Source organism: Cetorhinus maximus, chromosome 27 (assembly GCF_964194155.1).
Source record: "Cetorhinus maximus chromosome 27, sCetMax3.hap1.1, whole genome shotgun sequence".
Lineage (NCBI taxonomy): Eukaryota > Metazoa > Chordata > Chondrichthyes > Lamniformes > Cetorhinidae > Cetorhinus > Cetorhinus maximus.
In genome coordinates this window covers 7,651,625-7,672,974 of record NC_135905.1, presented here as the reverse complement: position 1 = coordinate 7,672,974, position 21,350 = coordinate 7,651,625, and the positions used below count along the sequence as shown (strand labels likewise).

Here is a 21,350-nt window from a genome sequence, read left to right as displayed (position 1 = left end):
ACGAGGGGTTAGGAATCCCATTTGTGCAGTCAGTGGAACATAGCATGACATCACTCACCCACAAATTTCCTTTTGTTCTTGACAGTGACCTGAATCAAACAGCTGGCAGGGCATCTCAGTTTACCAGCACAACGCGGCATAGAATACAAGGCTCATGTCAGCAATTCATTGCTACAAATTAAAGAACCTGCAAATGGCATCAAGGCAGGGCTAGACAGTGAGGGAGCCTCTGGTCTGCAGTCTTTACCTATCATGAACAACATCTCAATATCTGTTCCAGCAGCTTGCAAGCTCTCTTCAAGACTATCTTTCTTCCACACTCTGTTCTATCTCCCAGTTCCAGTTATCTTTGAGTCACAGGAAACCTTCTATTGCACCGTGCAAGTACTGCCTCCAGAGTTTGGGTCCAGAAGATAAAACCTCTTCTGCCAATGGTGGAAAGGGACAATTTTCACAAACGGTCAGTGAGAGGAACAATATATTTAGGGCAGAAGGGTGGATATAGAATTGGAGTAGATCACAGATAAAGGATAAAGGAGGACCATGGATTTAAAGGCAAAGATTTTAAACAGGAGACTTTGGGAGCCTGAAACAATGGACGAGTAGAATTTGGTGCAGGAATAGATACAACAAAGTTTTGAGCAATTTGTTGTTAATGGAAGATGGGAGGTCTTGTGACACAGGGGTAGCATTCCTATCTCTGGGCCAAAAGCCCTGGGTTCAAGTCCCACATTAGGACTTGTTGGCCACAGAAGGAGCATTCATGACATTGTTCACCAGGCTGATAACCAGCCCAGGAATCCTTCCACCACGTCCCCACTATTCCCCAGATCATAAAAAGTGTGTGTGTGAAGATGAACTTAAAAAAAGGGTCGGGAGATGGCCAGAATGTTGAATTACATAGGATATAAGGCACAGAAACAGGTCAACCAGTCCATGCCAGTGTTTATGCTCCACTCAAACCTCCCCCCATCTTTCCTCATTTAAATCCACTATCATAACCATCTACTCCCTTCTCCCTCATACGTTAACCTAACTTCCCTTAAATATAGCTATATCATTCACTTGACCCCCGTGGTAACGAGTTCCACATTCTCACCACTCCCTGGGTAAAGAAGTTTCTTCGGAATTCCCTATTGAATTTCTTGGTGACTATCTTATATTGGCAACCTCTAGTTATGCTCTTTCCCACATGAGGAAACATTCTCTCTGTATCCACTCTATCAAAATTTTAAAGACCTCAATTAGGTCACTCCTCAGCCTTCTTTTTTCATAGAAAAGAGACCCAGCCCATCAATCCTTTTCTAATAAGTATACCCTTGCATTTCTGGTATCATCCTTGTAAATGCTTTTGTATCTTTTTTTACAATAGAACTGCACACAGTACTCTAAGTGTCACCCCATATTCGGCAGGAGTCATTTTTGCCTGGTGGGGAACGGGAGCAGGATGTGACTCTCACAAATCGGAAAGCCAAACACAGAAGGGCCATTTGAATTCAGTGCCGAGTTCAAACTGACCCCATTTTGCAGGAGCAGAGGCCTTATCCTGCAATGTGGGAGTTATGAATCTTTCGAGAGTTCATAAATGCGTTTGGAAAGGTGGATAAGGTCTGTAGAACTATCAAGCTGTAAAGATATTTAAATGGCTAGCCCTTTAAAAATTGAACAACAAACTGCTTGCCTGTGTCTGTGAAAGTGAAAAAGAATCTGTTCTAGCAGTTTCCATAGTTGTTTGTTAGCATAAACCTAAGTGCAATCATTACAGCATTAGTAATGCTTGACTGCTTTCCACAGTTTATTATCACAATGGGAGGGAGGGGGGGGGGGGGTCTGTATGCTCAGTTTGATTGACAGCTCAAAGAGGTTATTTAAGGATTAGCTGTCTTTGATGTGGGGTTATGAGTACAAATGTTTGTTTTTATAAGGGACTAAGTACTTGAGGGGGTTTAAATATATTGAATGGGCTTTCATGAATGAGAGAGTTTTATTTTAATATATAGTAAAGTCTATAATAGATAAAGTCTCTAATAGATTTTTAGAACTTTATTTCATGTCAGCGTGGCTCCTGTGGTCTGCCTATGGTGGGTACTGGGTGAGTTGGCATGGATGGTGTAAAGCAAAGGCTGGCGTGGAGGGCATAAGTTGGCACAGGGACTGTAAAGTGCCATGCGTATGGAGAGTCGAGTTGATACGGGTTGACAATAAGTTGGCATAGGGGTAACAAAGGGCCATGGGGATGGGTGGTTGACATGAGTTAGCAATGGAGGATATGAGAGGCCTTTGGGGATGGGTAGGGCATGGGTTTGGCATGTATAAGCATGGGCAGTGGGTGACGGGTGTGAAGAGTGACAGCTAGAGAGCCTAATGTTTAAGAAAACAACTGGGATGAAGTTCCAGAGCACTAAGGCAGACCACTTTAACAGCCCGCCTCAGCACTCGGCAACCAGTGGCTGCTTCCAATCTGTGCCCAAGTCAGCAGGCCCAAAGATGCGAGATTTCCTGGCTCTGCACCTGCCTTAGGAGTGAAAATCCAGGCCACAATCTTCCAAATACTGCAACTGTGTCATAATAGGATAGATATCCCACTCACAACAGAAGTGGCCAAGTAACTACTTGTACATGAGCATACTGCCATTAATTGCAACTGCACTAAGTCAAGCTGGCAAGCTGAGTTTAATAGTTTCAGATGTCTCCTTTATTATCAATGCTATATCAGTTGCTTTGCACCACTTTGGTTAGGAAACAGTTAATCGGCCTTTGGGCATACAACAGAGACAGTATTTCACCTTCCTGATACTTCTGAAGAGTCAGCGGTTTCAGAATGCGGGCCAAAATTGGAACCAGTTCAACACCGGCTTGCACTCCAGTGCTGATTCCATTGCTTCTAGAGTCCGTTAGAAGCCTACCTTGTTCCTTCAGGAAATTATCAACACCACACTAATGAACTCAATAATTACACAGCTTCTCTATTTGCAAGACCACATGATGTTGGCAAAGCACTCTGGAAATTATCAATAACTTACATGGCATAACGGTTTTTGGTAAATAAATAGATCTACAAAAGATAAAAGGAGCAAAATTGTTGCATTAAATAGTCACTGTGGATGATCCAGTTAGAATACAACAAAGATGGGTTTTGGTGCTTTGGGGTTTAGTGTACACAAGATAACAAGTGTCTGAATCTCTGGGCACTATAACATGCTAGATCAATTTCAAAAAGATCGAGAAAAGGAAGAGGGAGAGTGACACAAAAGATTATGGCTGTGAACAATGGGGCCTTGAGTTGAACCCCAGGAGGAAGGAGAAAAGGGTTACCAGTTTGGTTCATGGCTGAACGATCAGAGTTGGTACCCAACAGAATAAATAAAATCTCAGAGCTCTGAGACTTTGCTTTTATACCTTTAGTGAGCATCGTGTCAATGGGTGAAGGAGAGGTTCCTCTTGAACAATCACCAGGGGCATTTGTACCAACTTTATCCTTGCTTAAACCTCAATCCATAACTTGCTCCCATCCAAGAGAAAGTCAATTTGGGCCAAGAGTTTGGATTCTGCATACTGGCAACACACTTGTAGACCCAGTTTTAGCTGGGGCTGAGAGTCAGAACCTGGGCTCTGCACACAGATTAAGCCAAGCAAATCCTGGGATCAACCCATGGAATCTGCATCAAAGGTTACAAGAGCAGCTTATGAAAGTGTCAGCTTTCGACTGATTCATGATGGAAGTATTTAGGCTTAGTATTTCACTCAGAGAATTGTAGAATGTCAGTGTGAGGGCAATGTCTGTGTGTCATGGGGAAACTTTCTGCTCAGACATGCTGGCTGGTTCAGGAATTGATTTAATCTGAAAACTGTACCACTGCCCCAAGTTAGGGCAATTTTTGTTTTCATTTCCCCCCCACTACCACCGCACAGTCTGCTTTCCTAACAGCAAAGGTTGAGTAATGGATGCAACACATTAGTAACAGATTGATATTAGCATCCAAACCAACACTAAAGCAAAGTACTGCAGATGCTGGAAATCTAAAATAAAACCAAAAAGTGCTGGAAATACTCAGGAGGTCAGGCAGCATCTGTGGAGAGACATTAACATTCCTTGTGTAAAGGAGAGTAACTGACAACGTCCCCTTTAAAAAGAGCCAATTTTGCATTGTGGTTTGTAAACCAGAAACCATGTCATGTAAACAAGAATTGATAGCATGGAGGCCTCCAGGAGTTAGAATCTTCACAATGAGCTAACTTTTGGATGGTATCAAAGTGGGTCTTTGATGGTGCTTAAAATAAAGTAACCTATCAAACAGCAGGAACACACAGCAATTGCCAGTTCCCAATTGGAAACAAGAAGCAGGCAGGAATCATTAACTTACTCTCGATATAGTAAGGGGCATGTTGAAATCCTTTCCTCCTTGCAGCCTGAAGCCCCAAGGTGCAGGGCCAGCAAGAGACACATTATAGGTCGACATCTTTCACTCTCCCAGCAGCCACTGAAGCCGCTACTTGAGGAAGCGTTGGTTGTTGGGGGGTGAGGGAGAGAGACAAGAAAAGTTAATTAATAAAATGTAACAATTAAAACAAATCATCAAATTAAAAGATTTTCCCATTGAAAAAAAGGGCTGAAGTGTTGCCCAAGAATAGAAACGACTAGCCACACAGGGACAGTTCACAGCTAGAAGTGGGCCATATATGGACTATAACATAACACCAAACAGGCCAGGACTGTGTGACTCACAGCACCAATTATAGGATACAGTCACATAGATTTTTTCCAAGTTCCTTCAACTCCCCAAACCTATTCAAAAATTTTACAAGTTAAAAAAAAATACAGGTCATCAGAAAATGATGGGGTGTAATATTATTAAAGGTATTTTAACAGACACTCATCAAAAACTTTCAAATGATATTGATTTTTAAAAAAAAACGATGTCTGCTGTAACATTTTGCCTATCAATGGGACACAGTGTAGTATCCTTTGGTTATATATTTAATAAATACGTCATTTATTTTTACGGTAACAGTGGTTTTAAGAACTTGAAAACCCCGCCATAGGGCAATTTATTTCAAGAGATTAAAATATATCTACAACCCCGTTTACTGCCGTTTCAGCGTGACGTGGAGTTGAACAGACAACTGTTTCAGCCAGCCCATAGAGCGAAAATTCCCCTCATTTCATTCCGCCCCCACCCCCAACGTTAGAGCTCGGCAATATCCTATCCATCTCATTAATAAAAATTAAACAGCAAACAAAAAGTTAAAACACACCATCAAATTTCAAACTATTCTACCCATCAATTTCACCACTTCAGTCTTTGTCATGTCACAAATAATCATTTTAAAAAGGAGCAAACTAGCAAGTCAAAATGCGCCAGTTTTCCTCTGTGACTGCAAGAGTGGGGTGGGTGGGGGTAGTTTGTGACAGTTCCTAATTGCTCATGTTAATAAGCGTCGAGCAAAGGTTTCTGTAATACTCGCAGCCAGACCCAGGGAACTGGAAGTTTATTCTGGGACAGCAGAATTCTAACATTCAGCTAAATTTGGAAACACAGCCAGTATAAAACGACAGGTGAAAACATGCAATAAGTCTCCCAATTTTTTTTTAACCGCTTTCTAAGCCGTTTTTTTTCTCCCCTTACATACAACCAACCTTCTTACTGCTCCCCGGGAACCCCCGACGACAAACTAAAGCAAGGGGAACGTAAATAGTTATCAAATAGATTCAATGCAGCGAACACTGCACTCTCCTTTTGGGCAACTAAAAACGCTGCACATGGAGCCGGGAGAAGCAAAAAAAAAATAAAAAAAACGCGTCCGAAGGGGGTAAAAGCAAAAGAGGTATTTGGTGTACCTGGCTGCTGCTCTTTCTTGCCTTCGTCCTCTGAAGCGAAGCAGCTGGGTATCAGGAAGCACATTTATCAGCTGCCAGACCCGGGGATGACGTGAGCTGATGGGTCTTGACAGCTGGTGGGCGAAGCGCTGAGTGGGTTAGGGTTAGGTGCTCAATGGGAGTTGGGGACATTTAACAAAGGGAAGGGGGAGGGGGGAGGGAAGGGATTGGGACAGTCTCCAAACCTGCCATGTGAGAAAATGCGTCTCTCCCCCCCACCCCGCGCTGCAATAAGTGCAAATGTGGACTGGGGTTGCAAATAATTGTTAATTTGTGTTAATACCCGCGTTAGTTTAATGTTCAATGGACTTCCATTCATTGGAGAGGTGGGGTGGGGGGTCGTACGTATCCCTGAAGATGTGCTGGGGAAATCCCTTAAGGTCCCCCCCCCCCCCCCCCGCAAGGATTACACAGGAGTTTCCTGGGAAGTTTAAACTTGCCATGGACAATTGCCCAGCCCCTGGAACCATCCAATACTGGTTCCCATTCTCAGCAAAACAGTTACCCAGGAAAAGTTAGAAGGATTAAAACCACCTCTAACTCCTGGGTAACTATGGTATTGACACTACCCAATACACCGATTACCCTCCTGACCCCCAACTACCCCCCACTAACCCCTACCCCCCCAACTATCATCCCAACTGCCCTCCATTCCTGACTACCCTCCCGACTCTCTGACTAACCCTCACCAACCGCACCCCCCCCCCACTGACTACCCTCCAGAGCCTCTAACTACCCTCCTCACTCCAACTACCATGTCCTCCGACGACCCCCCTGACTACACCCCCTACCCCCCTGACTGACCTCCCAATCCCTGTGGCTCAACCTACACCCCCATCCTAACTCCCCACATTGTGATCTGCCCTTCCACTGCCATCTCCTTCTGCCCCCTCCTCTATAATCCACCTTTGGATCTACCCTCCCCCTCTCCTCCACTCTGTGATCACGGCTCATTGCATTTTCCTCTCTATGACTGAACATTAAGGGGATGCAATGGTGTAGTGGTATTGTCACTGGACTGGTGATCCAGAGATCCAGGGTAATGTTCTGGTGACCTGAGTTTGAATCCCACTACGGCAGTTGGTGGAATTTGAATTCAATAAAAATCTGGAATTAAAAGTGGAACCATTGTTGATTGTTGTAAAAACCCATCTGGTTCACTAATGCCCTTTAAGAAAGGAAACCTATCGTCCTTACCTGGTCAGGGCTAAATGTAACTCCAGCAATGTGGTTGACTCTTAAATGCCCTCTGAAATGGCCTAGCAAACCACTCAGTTGTAACAAAGCCACAAAAAAGGAATTCAACTGGACGGACCACCTGACATCAACCTAGGCACTGAGGAAAAACAATGGCAATCTCAGCCCTGTCAACCCTGCAAAGTCCTCCTTGCCAACACCTGGGGCCTTGTGCCAAAATTGGGAGAGTTGTGTCTCACAGGCTAGCCAAGCAACAGCCTGACATAGTCATCCTCATGGAATCATACCTTACAGATAATTTCCCAGACACCACCATCACCATCCCTGGGTATGTCCTGTCCCACTGGCAGGACGGGTGCAGCAGAGATGGCTGCACATTGGTACACAGTCGGGAGGGAGCTGCCCTGGGAGTCCTCAACATTGACTCCGGACCCCATGGGCAAGGAAACCTCCTGCTGATTACCACGTACCGCCCTCCCTCAGCTGATGAATCAGTACTCCTCCATGTTGAAGGAAGCACTGGGAGTGGCAAGGGCTCTGGGTGGGGGGCTTCAATGTCCATCACCAAGAGTGGCTTGGTAGCACAACTACTGACCGAGCTGGCCGAATCCTAAATGACTTAGCTGCTAGACTGGGTCTGGGGCAGGTGGTGAGGGAACCAACAAGAGGGAAAAACATACTTGACATCATCCTCACCAACCTGCATGCCGCAGATGCATCTGTCCATGACAATATTGGTAGGAGTGACCACTGCACAGTCCTTGTGCAGACGAAGTCCCATCTTCACATTGAGGATAACCTCCATCATATTGTGTGATACTACCACCGTGCTAAATGGGATAGATTTCGAACAAATCTAGCAACTCAAGACTGGCCATCCATGAGGTGCTGCGGGCCATCAGCAGCAGTGGAATTGTACTTGAACACAATCTGTAACCTCATAGCCCGGCATATCCCCAACTCTACCATTATCATCAAGCCAGGGGATCAACTCTGGTTCAATAAAGAGTGCAGGAGGGCATGCCAGGAGCAACACCAGGCATACCTAAAAATGAGGTGCCAACCTGGTGAAGCTATAACACAGGAATACTTGCGTGCCAAACAGCATAAGCAGCAAGTGAGAGACAGAACTAAGTGATCCCACAACCAACAGTCCTGCCACATCCAGTCGTGAATGGTGGTGGATAATTAAACAACTCACTGGAGGAGGAGGAGGCTCCACAAATATTCCCATCCTCACTGATGGAGGAGACCAGCACATCAGTGCAAAATATAAGGCTGAAGCATTTGCTACAATCTTCAGCTAGAAGTGCCGAAGTGGATGATCCATCTCGGCCTCCTCCGGAGGTCCCCAGCATCACAGATGCCAGGCTCCAGCCAATTCAATTCACTGCATGTGAATTCAAGAAATGGCTGAAGGCACTTGATAGTGCAAAGGCTATGGGCCCTGACAATATTCTGGTAATAGCACTGAAGACTTGTGCTCCAGATCTTGCTGCGCCCCTAGCCAAGCAGTTCCAGTACAGCTACAACACTGACATTTACCCAGCTATGTGGAAAATTGCCCAGGTATGTCCTGTACATAAAAAGCAGGACAAATCCAACCCAGCCAATTACTGCCCCATTAGTCTACTCTCGATCATGAGTAAAGTATTGGAAGAGGTCATCAGCAGTGCTATCAAGCAGCACATGGTTAGCAATAACCTGCTCACTGATGCCCAGTTTGGGTTCTGCCAGGGCCACTCAGCTTATGACCTCATTACAGCCTTGGTTCAAACATGGACAAAAGAGCTGAACTCCCGAGGTGAGGTGAGAGTGACTGCTCTTGACATCAAGGCAGCATTTGACCGAGTGTGGCATCAAGGAGCCCTAGCAAAACTGGAGTCAATGGGAATCAGGAGGAAAACCCTCCGCTGATTGGAGTCATACCTAGCACAAAGGAAGATAGTTCCGGTTGTTGGAGGTTAGTCATCTCAGCTCCAGGACATCACTGCAGGAGTTCCTCAGGGTACTGTCCTCAGCCCAACCTTCTTCAGCTGCTTCATCCATGACCTTCCTTCCATTATAAGGTCAGAAGTGGGGATGTTTGCTGATGATTGCACAATGTTCTACACCATTCGTGACTCCTTAGATGATGAAGCAGCCCATGCCCAAATGCAATAAGACCGGGACAATATCCAGGCATGGGCTGACAAGTGGTAAGTAACATTCACACCACACAAGTGCCAGGCAATGATTACCTCCAACAAGAGAGAATCCAATCATCGCCCCTTGATGTTCAATGGCATTACCATCACTGAAGCTCCTACTATCAACATCCTGAGGGTTACCATTGACCAGAAACTGAACTGGACTTGCCATATAAATACCGTGGTTATAAGAGCAGGTCAGAGGCTAGGAATTGTGTGACGAGTAACTCACCTCCTTACTCCCCAAAGCTTGTCCACCATCGACAAGACATGAGTCAGAAGTGCGATGGAATACTCTCCACTTGCCTGGATGAGTGCAGCTCCCACAACACTCAAGAATCTTGACACCATCCAGGACAAAGCAGCTGCTTGATTGGCACCACATCCACAAACATTCACTCCCTCCACCACCGTCGCACAGTGGCAGCAGTGTGTACCATCTACAAGATGCACTGCAGGAATTCACCAAGTCTCCTTCAACAGCACCTTCCAAACCCACGACCACTACCATCTAGAAGGACAAGGGCAGTAGATACATGGGAACACCACCACCTGGAAGTTCCCCTCCAAGTCACTCACCATCCTGGCTTGGAAATATATCGCCGTTCCTTCACTGTCTCTGGGTCAAAATCCTGGAACTCCCTTCCTCACAGCACTGTGGGCGTACCTACACCACATTGACTGCAGCGGTTCAAGAAGGCAGCTCACCACCAGCTTCTCAAGGGCAACTAGGGATGGGGCAATAAAAGCTGGCCCAGCCAGCGAAGCTCAGTTCCCGTGAATGAATAATAAAAAAAAATTATTGAGCTCGTGTAGTTTCAAGGATTCATCAATTCTCCACAGAGATACATGGCACCCTCTGTGGATCAATTGCTGAGCAGTTCCAGATGATTGTTTGCTGTATCTCCTGATTGATCTGGTGGCTCACAACCTGCAGATTAAGACTTTTAAAAACTTAGAGTCTGAAATTTTTAGCAACTACATGAAATCAAGTATTAATATCAATGTCCATACGTTCCTTAATGATGCATTACTGCAGAATAATGTGAAAATAATTAGAAATTTCAATGAAATTCCACACATAGCATAAAGTTTATTTCCTCCCAGTAGTCAATGATATGACCTACATATATAACTGCATATACTCCATTTGCATTGTACTGATCATTCTCTTGTGATTTTGCAAGTTTAGCATCCAAAGACTATTGTCAAAAATGCAGTTGTTCAGCAATAATAGTTTCTTAAAAATTATTTTCTCAACTCTCTGTAAGGAATATGTATTAATTCGCAGTTTCATAGACTTATAAATCGTTAAATCACAGAAGGAGGCCATTCAGCCTGTTATGTCTATGCTGGCTCGCTGCAAGAGTAACTCAGGTAGTCCCCTCCCCTGCCCTTTATGGTAGCACATTTCGAAAATTATAAGACAGTCAGGCAGCATCAACATGGAAAGGAAATTATATTTGACAAATCTATTGGAGTTCTTTGAGGATTAATGAGCAGGGTGGATGAAGGGGAACCAATACATGTGCTGTATTTAGATTCCCAAAAGGCATTTGATAAGGTGGCAGTCAAAAGGTTACTACACACAATAAGAGTTAATGGTGTTGGAGGCGATATATTAGTGTGGTTTGAGGATTGGCTAACTAAGAGGAAACAGAGTCGGGGTAAAAAGGGGCCATTTTCAGGTTGGCAAACTGTAGCTAGTGAAATGCCACTGGGATCAGTGTTGGTGCCTTGAATATTTACCATTTATACTACTGACTTGGCTGAAGGGACATAGTGTATTGCCAAATTTGTTGACCATACAAAGATAGGCAGGTTTAAGATAGTGTATCTTAAATACAAAGTTTATAAGATTGTTATGTTTTGGGAATGAATCTTTAATTTAGTGTAAAATGGAGAAATGAAGGAGGGTCATGTAACCTGTTCTCCATTCTGCTGACAGTAAACCTGAGTGGTTTGATTGTTAAAGATTACTGGAAAGAAGGTGCAAGATATTCATGCTTGTAAACAATTGCAGAAACATCTGTAGATAGACTGTTAGTCTCCAGAGTCCCAGAAAGGCGTCAGGAGGAATGTCAGGTTTTGTACAGTTATACTTTAACTGTCTATTTAATTTTAAGATAGAATGGAGCTGGAAGTCTAACGGATAGCTAATTAGCATTTATACCTGGGTACAATACCTACGTGATTCATGTTGCTATGGAGATGGACTTTGAGAGGGAAGGGTCCATAGGAAACCATTTGAGTATTGCTGAAAAAGAGACGTAACTAAGCTTTTCACCTTGCACTCATCAGGACACTCACAAGAATACTAATATAAGGGGGAAAACAACAATTTATACTCTATGTGAAGAGAGTGCTGATTGGTTGGCAAGTGGCATTGCCATAGAGAATGCACTACTGATTGTGACTGACAGTTAACTGCCAAGCATTGTTTGAAATTTAAACCTTGCAGCTTGACCCCGATTGGTCAAGACATTGCCTTGAGGAATGAATCAGCGAATGGCTGTCATTTATTTTGTTTAGCTGAAACAGGCACAATGTATGTACACATTCTTTCTGTCTGCAAAGAACATGGCCCTGTGTATTAATATATGTAGCTTCCAGTACACACAAATACGCCACATTGCGAGCCTAACTGACAATTTGAAATTGGTTGTCAGCATAATTCTTAGCACATTAAGGATTATTTAGCAAATGTTGTCCAATTGCAGAATCACATCTAATGTTGGACACTGTATTTTGAATTTTGCAAGCATGGACTAGTTGGGTGCTGTCTGTACCCTGCCCATTGCAAACAGTGGCTGGGACATGCTGTTTGATATAATCCACCAGTCTTTGGGATGTACGGCCTACATACCTAGCATCACACTGGCACTGAAATTCATATACCACATTACTCATTTATGTGATAGACAGAACATCTTTTTGGCTTGTGTTGTTACTGCATAGTAGCAGTGTGAAACAGCTGGTTTCACTTGTTGTTCAAATTTTTGAGATTCCTTGCCCTTCCAGGGTAATCTGAGGTATACTGGGCACTTTTCAGGGCCAAAAGTGACGGCCTTAGGCCTGTTCATGAGTTTCCGTGATATACAGCGTGAAATGATCTAGTCAGGGTAGACATTATCCTGCAGGATGCCTTTGACGTGCCCTATTTTAGCATCAAGCTTGTATGGTGAGCAAATGGCTCTGGCCCTATTTATGAGGTTGCCGATAATACCAGTCTTGTAGCATGTGGAACTGTAAGAATCCCAACATGTATATTGACCACTGAAGGTCGGTTGTGATAGACTGTGGCAGATTTCTCAACTGGTACATCAAGGAAGGGGGAGTTCATTTGACTGCTCCATTTCAAAGGTGAATTTGAGCACAGGATGGAGCCCATTAATACATGTTAGGAAATTGTTACATGCAGCTGTGGATTTAAATATAGCAAGCACATCATCCATATGTCGGAAATATGTGAGGGGTAGGTGGTCAGGTGTCATTCAATCAAAAACACATTTCTCATGGAATCCAACAAAGATGTTTGCGAGAGCTGAGCCTAGAGGGGACCCCATGGCAACACCAACTATTTGGGCAAACATGGTGTCATCAAAATGGAACTCAACTGCATGAGTTGCCAAGTTCATAAGTTCAATGAATACTGATTCACATAATGGTGGTGGGTCTAGTTCGCTATGATATAGTACTGCAGCACAAATATCTATGGCTTCCTTAAGTGGAACATTGGTAAATAGGTTTGCAACGTCAAATGAGCACAAGGACACAGCATTGGTATCCATATGCAAGTCCTGTATGGCCTTCGCAAATGTGAAGGAGTCCTGCACCGTGTATGTGGAAAAGTTGGTCAAAACTGGTTGTAACAATTCCCCCAACCATTTGGCCAATTCACGTTGTGCAGGACCAGTCATAAATAAGATGGGGCGTAGAAGAACATCACTTTTGTGTGTCTTGGTCAGTCCATACGCACGCAGACATAGTGAGCCATGAGAACGAACTCTGTCACATATCACGCGGTACCTCATTGCTCTTACACAAGTCTAGCAAGCATTTTTTAGCTTACTTTCGAGAAAAGCTGTCTGGTCATGTTGAGCAGCAGGTCCAATGGATAGGAATTTGGACCTGTCATTATAAATGGTGGGTATTTTGCTGATATAGTCAAGCTTGTTAAGGGTGACTACTCCTGTCCCTTTGTCAAAGTTTACTGTTGTATATGTCTGGGTTGGTCTTAAGGCCTCGCAATACTGTAAGACATTCACGTTGCATATGAAAGTCGGACAGGTCGCTCGGAATCCCACAATATGCGTGCACTAGGCCAGCTAGGCACACTTTCAAAGATTCAGGGTCTTCAACGGGCGCTGGTTTGTGGCGGGATAGTTGGGAGCAGTGGAATTCAAACTCAGCTAATACCTCTTCTTGTTTGATTTGGGATGAAGGCACACCAAAATTGAAACAATGCTCAAGAACCAACTCTTCGCTTCCTGAGAGTACAGAGCTTAGTTTGTTTAGCTGAAACAGGCACAATGTGTGTACATGTTCCTTTTGTCTACAAATAACGGGGCCCCGTGTATTAATATATGTAGCTTCCAATACACACAAATACGCCAGACTGCGAGCCCAATTGACAATCTTAAATTGGAATTTCTCCAAGTGTGTATTAAACCAAGGTTTTGCCAGTTTTCATTTCCAAACGTATCAATAATGCTAAAGTGAGACACAGTTGACGATCGAGCGAGTGTTTATGTGGGATGAGATTAAACAGATTGGTAATAGGGTTATTAATTTATGCTGACAGATCAGAGAGATTTGTTACGTGTTTAGTGGCATCATTAATTGCATTGCCAAACCGCTTCCGCTTAAGTGAGTTTATGGTGTGGATGTGTTTCAAATGGGTACTGTTTATGGTGCGCTCATCTATTGAAGCAATATAGTGGCATAAACTGATCAAATTGAAAAATTAAAGAAATTTGCGCACCTCAGACCAAGCACAGTGTAGGGCACAGCATAAATTAATAACCCTATTACCAATCTGTTCAATCTCATCCCGCATAAAGCTCACTCGATCGCCGACTGTGTCTCACTTTACCATTATCAATACATTTGGAAATGAAAACTGGCAAAACCTTGGGAGAAATTCCAATTTAAGATTGTCAGTTGGGTTCGCAGTCTGGCATATTTGTATGTACTGGAAGCTACATATGTTAATACACAGGGCCCTGTTATTTGCAGACAGAAAGAACATGTACACACATCGTGCCTGTTTCAGCTAAACAAACTAAGTGACAGCCATTCGCTCACTCATTCCTCGGGGCAATGTCTTGACCAATCAGTGTCAAGCTGCCTGGTTTAAATTTCAAACAAAGCTTGGCAGTTAACTGTCAATCACCACCAATGGTGCATTCTCCATGGCAAAGCCACTTGTCAACCAATCAGCATTCTTTTCAGATACAGTATAAATTGTTGTTTTCCCCCGTATTCTTGTGAGTGTCCTGATTAGTGCAAGATGAAAGGCTTAGGCATGTCTCTTTTTTCAGCAATACTCAAGTTCTGTATTACCAAACAATTATTTGCATACCTGAAGAAGGCATTTGTAGGAACGGGCTACAGGCTTTCCAAAAGATATCCCTGAAACTCACAGTAATTCCTCCAGGAGAGAAAGTAAGAGAGAGAGAAAGAAAGAGCAGATAGAGGCAGCCAGTCTGTATGGTTCACCATTTGGAAATGTGGGTCAGATTGAAATGACCAAGTTTGTGAGGATTTAGAAGATTCGCCCAGCTTGAACTAGAGGAAGAATCTCCAGGAAAAATCCTCACCATGAAAGACAGTTCTGGGGTTAAAAGTTACCACATTGGGAAAGGAAAAGAATAGAAGTAAACTCTTGGAGATAAAAATGACTTTGGACTGGTTGCGGGAGAATTGAATGTCTACTTAAGGGACAGAGTGAAGTATAACCAAAGCATGGGATTTTTGGTTGTAGTAAAAGTTAAAGGGGAAAGTTCTTTCCTGTAGTTTAAAGCATAGGTTTCCTACAAAATAGTGTTTGGTCAATGTTGCTTTTAGTTTGTTTGTTGCAGTCAAAGTCTTAAAGCTTGAAATCTTGTCGTGTCAACCTTTCAGCTATTCACTGGAAGTTATCGGTTTCTACTATAATCGTAACAAATTGGGAGGTAGGCTAAGTGAGTAAGCAAAAATTTGGCAGGAGTTTAATGTGCGAAGATATGAGGTTGTCCACTTTGGTGGGCAGAATAGAAAGCAGAATATTATTTAAATGGAGAGAGACTGCAAAATTCTGCTGTATAAAGGTATCTGGGTGCCCGCTAAGTGGTTCAGAAGAAGTTAGCATACAGGTACAGCAATTATTAAGAAAGGCAAATGGAATGCTGACCTTTATTTCAAGGGGGATGGAGTATAAAAGCAGGGACGTTTTACTACAGCTGTACAGGGCATTGGTGAGACTGCACCTGGAGTACTGTGAACAGGCTTTGTCTCCTTATTTAAGGAGGGATGTACTTGCATTGGAGGCAGTTCAGAGAAGGTTCACTAGATTGATTCCTGGGATGAAAGGGTTATCCGATGAGGAACGGTTGAGCAGGTTGGACCTATCTTCACTGAAATTGAGCAGAGGCATTGAGACATATAAGATTCTGAGGGAGGTTGATGGGCAGATGTTAAGAGGATGTTTCCCCTTCTGGGGGAATCTAGAACTTGAGGACACGGTTTCAAAATTTGAGAGAGCGTTGAAGAGGAATTTCTTCTCTCAGGGGATCATTAACCTTTGGAATTCTTTACCCCAGAAACTGTGGAGACTGTGCCAGTGAATATATTCAAGGCTAAGTTCAATAGATTTTTGATCTACAAAGAAGTCAAAGATTACTGGGGGCAAGCAGACAGGAAAGTGGAGTTAAACCCACAAACAGATCAGCCATGAGCAAACTTGAGAGGCAAATGGGCCATCCTGCTCCCATTTCTTATGTTCTCATTATGCTCTTGTGCCTTTATACAAGCTGGTTTTATTTCAATGCAAGGGTATTCTGGAATAAAATCCAACTGTTGTTTCAATGTTAACATGTTTTCCATGTTGTCCATCCCAATGTTTCTCACCTATACCTTTAACATGTACAATATATTATATAAGAATATAAGAACAGTCAGTAAAGGAAGATTGTGCATTTATATTACGTGGTTCATGATCTCAGGACATCCCAAATTGCTTTACAGCCAATGAAGTACTTTCGAAAGTGTAGTCTCTAATGTAATGCAGGGAAACACAGCTGTCCATTTACACAGAGCAAACTCCCACAAACAGCAATGAGACACACAGCCCAGGCAATCTTGTTGCAATGATGTTATTTGAGAGATAAACCGTGGCCAGAACGTCAGGAAAAATTTCAATGCTATGCTCTGAATATTGCCATAAGATTTTATACGTCCATCTGAAAGGGCAGAGAGGACTGCGGTTTAACATTTAACCTGAAAAAGAGGACCTCTGACACTGCGGCACTCCCTCTGCACTGCACTGGAGTGTTAGCTTATGTTTCTGGCGTAGGGCTTAGATCTGAGTCTGAGGCGAGAGTGCTACCACCTAACCAATGCTGGCATAGAAAGCAAACATGAAGAAATGTCAGAGAAGCCAAGCTTATTCATCCTGGAATCCAATTTCTCATTTTTGCATTAAACTCAATTCTGAAGAACACTAGTGCCTCAATTTTCTAAATATTTCTTACTGAGTAGAGAAGCTCTTCCTAACATCTATTGTGAATTTACTTCATACTAATTTTCACTTGTCTCTTGTACATGATCATTGTCCCATCAGATCAAGCTTTCATTTGGTGCCAGTCCAGTGGTTTGATGAATTTCTGGTCAAGAGGCCCAGTTTGTTTGATTCACAGACATAAACTTCTACCACAGCTCAGTAAAATATAATACATTGTACGATTTGAGCCTGCTCCAACCCAGGCATGGCTTACATTTTCTGGCAGCTAGCAACCTCAAAGTGTGACATTTAGATGTCACTCTAGGGTTAACCCTGTGCTCGGGTGGAATTTCAGTGGAGGGTAAATCTGTGTGGGATGACCAACCTGATTTGGTCAATTTCCCAGCATTAGCTTAAAGTTGCCCCCTCTCACGCTAGGACTCAACTTATTGAGTCTGTGATGGGATCTGCTTTCATGCATTTGGTAGAAGTAGCCATCAACTTCAACTTCCACTTCTGTTGTCTTATCATGCATTAACAGGAGGCCTAGACAGTACTATTTTCTAGAGGTGTTCCTATGTGATAGTCTTGCAGTGCAGCGCTCATGTCTTTCTTATTGGACATTTCTCAGCCTTGCCCCACCATGTGTGCCATCCAGTAACTGCTCTTTGCCACACTCGTCCAGGTCTTTGCCTGCCCATCAAACAAATCATGCACCTGATCAATTACCTCAAACTTCCAATTGACCTGACTTCCAGCAACAGGTTTCTACTTTTTGATCTGGATCTTGTTTCTTTGTGTGCAGATTGTGCATTCTGCAGTCTCTCTCCATTTAAATAATATTCTACTTTCTGTTCTCCCTACCAATGTGGGCAACCTCACATCTTCACACATTATAATCCGGCCAAATTTTTGTTCACTCACTTAACCTATCTCCCATTTTTTTTTTTTAGTCTGGCCCAGATTCCGTTAAGTGTTTCCTTTCTACACATCTAAAAGTCTTTAATATTCAGCTGATTACAGATAATTCCCCAGTTCTGGAGATTGGATTGGTCATCAAACGGGGTGATGTGTAAGACATGGTTTCTGTTTTCCTCTTTCTGCCCCCAGCTTCCAACAATGCACAGCTGTGAGTCTGGTCAGAATTCAAAAGGTCATTCTTCTTCTCAACGTGACAGTGCAGCTGTTCCTCCTTCCAAGCTCTTTGTCAATTCTCGCAGGCAGCGTATCACCTCCATGACAAGCTGTCAACATTTTTATTTTTTGCCCACTGCAATGTTGGTGCAGTTTCCCAACATTTTTATCCAGCTCTCCTTATGGAATAAGAAGATGGTTGCTAAACAGGCGGGGAACCCGTTAAGCTTACAGCATTGTCCATTTGAAGTTACACAACACCTTTTACAATCTCAGGATGCCCCAAAGCGTTTCACAGCCAATGAAGTACTTTTGAAGTGTAGTCACTGTTGTAATGTGGGAAACATTCTTGCGTGTACCATGTTAATGTTCAGGTTAGCCCAATCAGTGATGATATGTTGAGCTATTTGCTTTCCCATTGACCCATTGGACGCTGTGCAACCCACCCTATCATGAACTTTCTAACATATAAGCTCATGTGGAAAAGTTTGACATAAATAGTTCCTGATTGCCAAACGTAATCCGATTTTGCACGGTTTATGCCTAGATCCCATGGTCTGGAATTCCCTCCCCGTAGTGGCAGTGCTGAGGTTCCTGCCTTGAGGAACAGGGGAGGTAGAGGCCCTTAATGGGTCAAAAAACAGAGTTAATTTTTAAAAAATCCTCTGCAGAAAATCCAGCGACTCGCTTCCATTCTAATCTAACGAGCCGTAGTTCAGAGAATCATCTGCAATGTCTTCTGTCCCCACCTGAGCACCACTATATCTGAAGATCCCAAGCACCTACTCTTGATCCCTTCCTATTTCTCATCTACATGCTTCTCCTCAGAAACAACATTCGAAAACACAATGTCAGGTTCCACCTGCACAACAACAAATACAGCAACAACAACTTGCATTTATATAGTACTTCTAACTTAGAAAAAACGCCCAGCAGGCGTCAATACAATGGCAGCATTAAAGGCAGATTGGAACAGTAATAATTGGTGAATGAATCTTAGCAATGCCAAAAGAAAAGTTAACAGGCATTTTAGATGTGACTGAGAGTATCATTTTATGGTGAATTGCCCGGAGCGAAGAGGCAAGGTCTTTGAAATGCCACATGATGAAGATCATTCTGAGAAAGAGGATGAAGATAATGATGAATTTGAACAAATTATACTGGTGCAACAAGTTTTAATCCTGTAATTAACGTATTAGTCGCAGACTCCTTTATTGTGTGATATTAGGCACTGCATGTACTTCAAGGCTAGAATCTTACGTTGATCAGGCTGGTGCACCACATGCGAAATTGCATGAAATGACGTCAGGTGGCATCCCGACGTCATCGCACATGCGCACAATATTGAGGTTAGCGGGCGCGCACGGGAGTTGGAGCTGCACCCGCCGACAATTAAAGGGCCAATTAAGGCCATTAAAAACCCTAATGTCCACGATTCAACATTGATTTCACACTCATCACATGGGCAAAATGGGCAGGCGGGTAGCCCGTTTTTAATGAAACCTTATCCAAGGGCGGGATGAAATGTTCGGGGTGAAATATAATAAAAAATGATATCTGGGGACTGATGTTTTTTGAGTTCTGCTGTCGGGTGCTTGAATGTGCTGCACAGACACAGTTTGGTGCATTTTTATCTTGTCATTTAATCTGCCCAGGTCTGCAGCTCCCTGAGGCAGCTCCGCAGCAGCTGTCTGCCTTCAGGGAGCGGGCTAGAAGTGTCCACCCGCACCCTCACTTTTGTTGGTGCCCACCTTCTTTCCACCCCCCCCTCGGCAGCACTGAGACTTTCTCAGAGCGTGTTTCAGGCTGGCTGGCTGGCCGTTAATTGGCCAGCCAGTGTGAAATTGCATTCGGGGGAGGGGCCAATCGCGGGCGGAAGGGCATTTTGGGTCTGCTTCTGGGCTCGGCGACTTGGCCCGCACGCCAAGCAGGAAATTCAGGCCCAACAATACATGGAGTTGATTGGTTAAAATGTTTTTTTGATTCAGTCAGTGGTGACAATTGATGCAAAGTTAAGGCACATAAAGTACTACTTGCTTAAGGTTTGGTGATGTTAACACATTGAGGTCACTAAAGAGAATCTTAATTCCATGTGAAATAGCTGGAGTAAGCCATTTTATAAGTAAGGATGTAGTCCCTAGTGAAATACCTTTGCTGTTGAGTAAACATTCTATGGAAAAAAAACACACACATAAAACTTGGCATGGAGCACAAGAAAACATTTATTTTGAGGAAATCAGTTGATCTGCAGTTTACTCAATCAGGACATTATGATCTCCCCTTAACAAAATGTGATGTTTCTCTTCAGAATGTTAGATAAGTACCAATGGCATCAGCTGATCAGCATCAGAGAGAGAAAAAGCACATTTTCTTAAAGTTACATAGATAATTTGTTCACCCTGGAAATTTTAAGGTGGTAATTTTAATTCTCCACCTTGCTCCTACTCTGACCTCTCTGTCCTTGGTCTGTGCCTTTCATTGGCACATGACTTTTAAGGAATTGTTACCATGGATTTACAAATATGGGATAAAGAGAAAAATGTTTTCATGTTACATTTTGTTGACCTGGCTATGAGATTTAGTATTTGTACACGAACGTAAAGTAAAGACAAGGAAGTTATTCTAGTAAAATTAGAGAAACATTGATAGGAACTGGACTTGGGGCTCCAGCATAGTTTTTGATTGATAATGAAGATGAGCTTGCTCTTTAGGAGATCAGAAGTATGTGTGAGAATATGAATAACATTGTCATGGACACAGTAGCTGAAAGTCCATTAAGCAATGATCTTTGAGAAAGGACTCATGCTGTAACTGATGAAATGGAGCATAACATTTTGGCTGATTGACTGGACTGGAAATTGACAACCACCCTGGCCATGCACAGTCCATGCAAATAATTCTCTTTAGATCGCTGGAGGATATAATCCTTACCAAATTGTCTATGGGCGAAATCCCAAATTATTTTCTGTTCTCTGTGATAATCCTCCTGCTGTGGAAGGTGTAGTATAAGGGCCTGGCACAAAAAGGGTTAATGTGGGACTGAGTACAGTACCACCCACACAGTGAAGTAAGAGAACGCTTGACCCGTACCTAAGGGCCAGTGAACTGTTGGACAGAGCCATGTGCAGAAGCAAACATGGGGCTGAATCTTCCGTCCGGCATGCGGGGGTGGGCCCAACATGCCAACGCTTAAAATGATGCGTGATGACGTCGGGTGTATGTCCTGATGTCATTGCGCATCATCTTGGAG

The 21,350-nt window shown here is 43.3% G+C and overlaps 1 protein-coding gene across 10 annotated transcripts in view; it reads right to left on the bottom strand.

Annotated features, from left to right (window-relative positions):
* Positions 1–5,966, bottom strand: part of LOC144668522 (LIM domain-binding protein 3-like) — a 173,055-nt gene extending 167,089 nt beyond the window's left edge. For 8 of the 10 annotated variants that reach the window (XM_078530628.1, XM_078530631.1, XM_078530629.1 and 5 more), the window contains exons 1-2: positions 5,840–5,966; positions 4,365–4,490 (exon numbers count right to left, since the gene is read on the bottom strand). In XM_078530628.1, the coding sequence (XP_078386754.1) occupies positions 4,365–4,460 (96 nt within the window). In that variant the 5' untranslated portion in view covers positions 4,461–4,490; positions 5,840–5,966. The remainder of the gene's footprint in view (positions 1–4,364; positions 4,491–5,839) is intronic. The other 2 variants (XM_078530637.1, XM_078530638.1) reach the window with 1 other exon arrangement.
* Between the last annotated feature and the right edge of the window lie 15,384 nt (positions 5,967–21,350).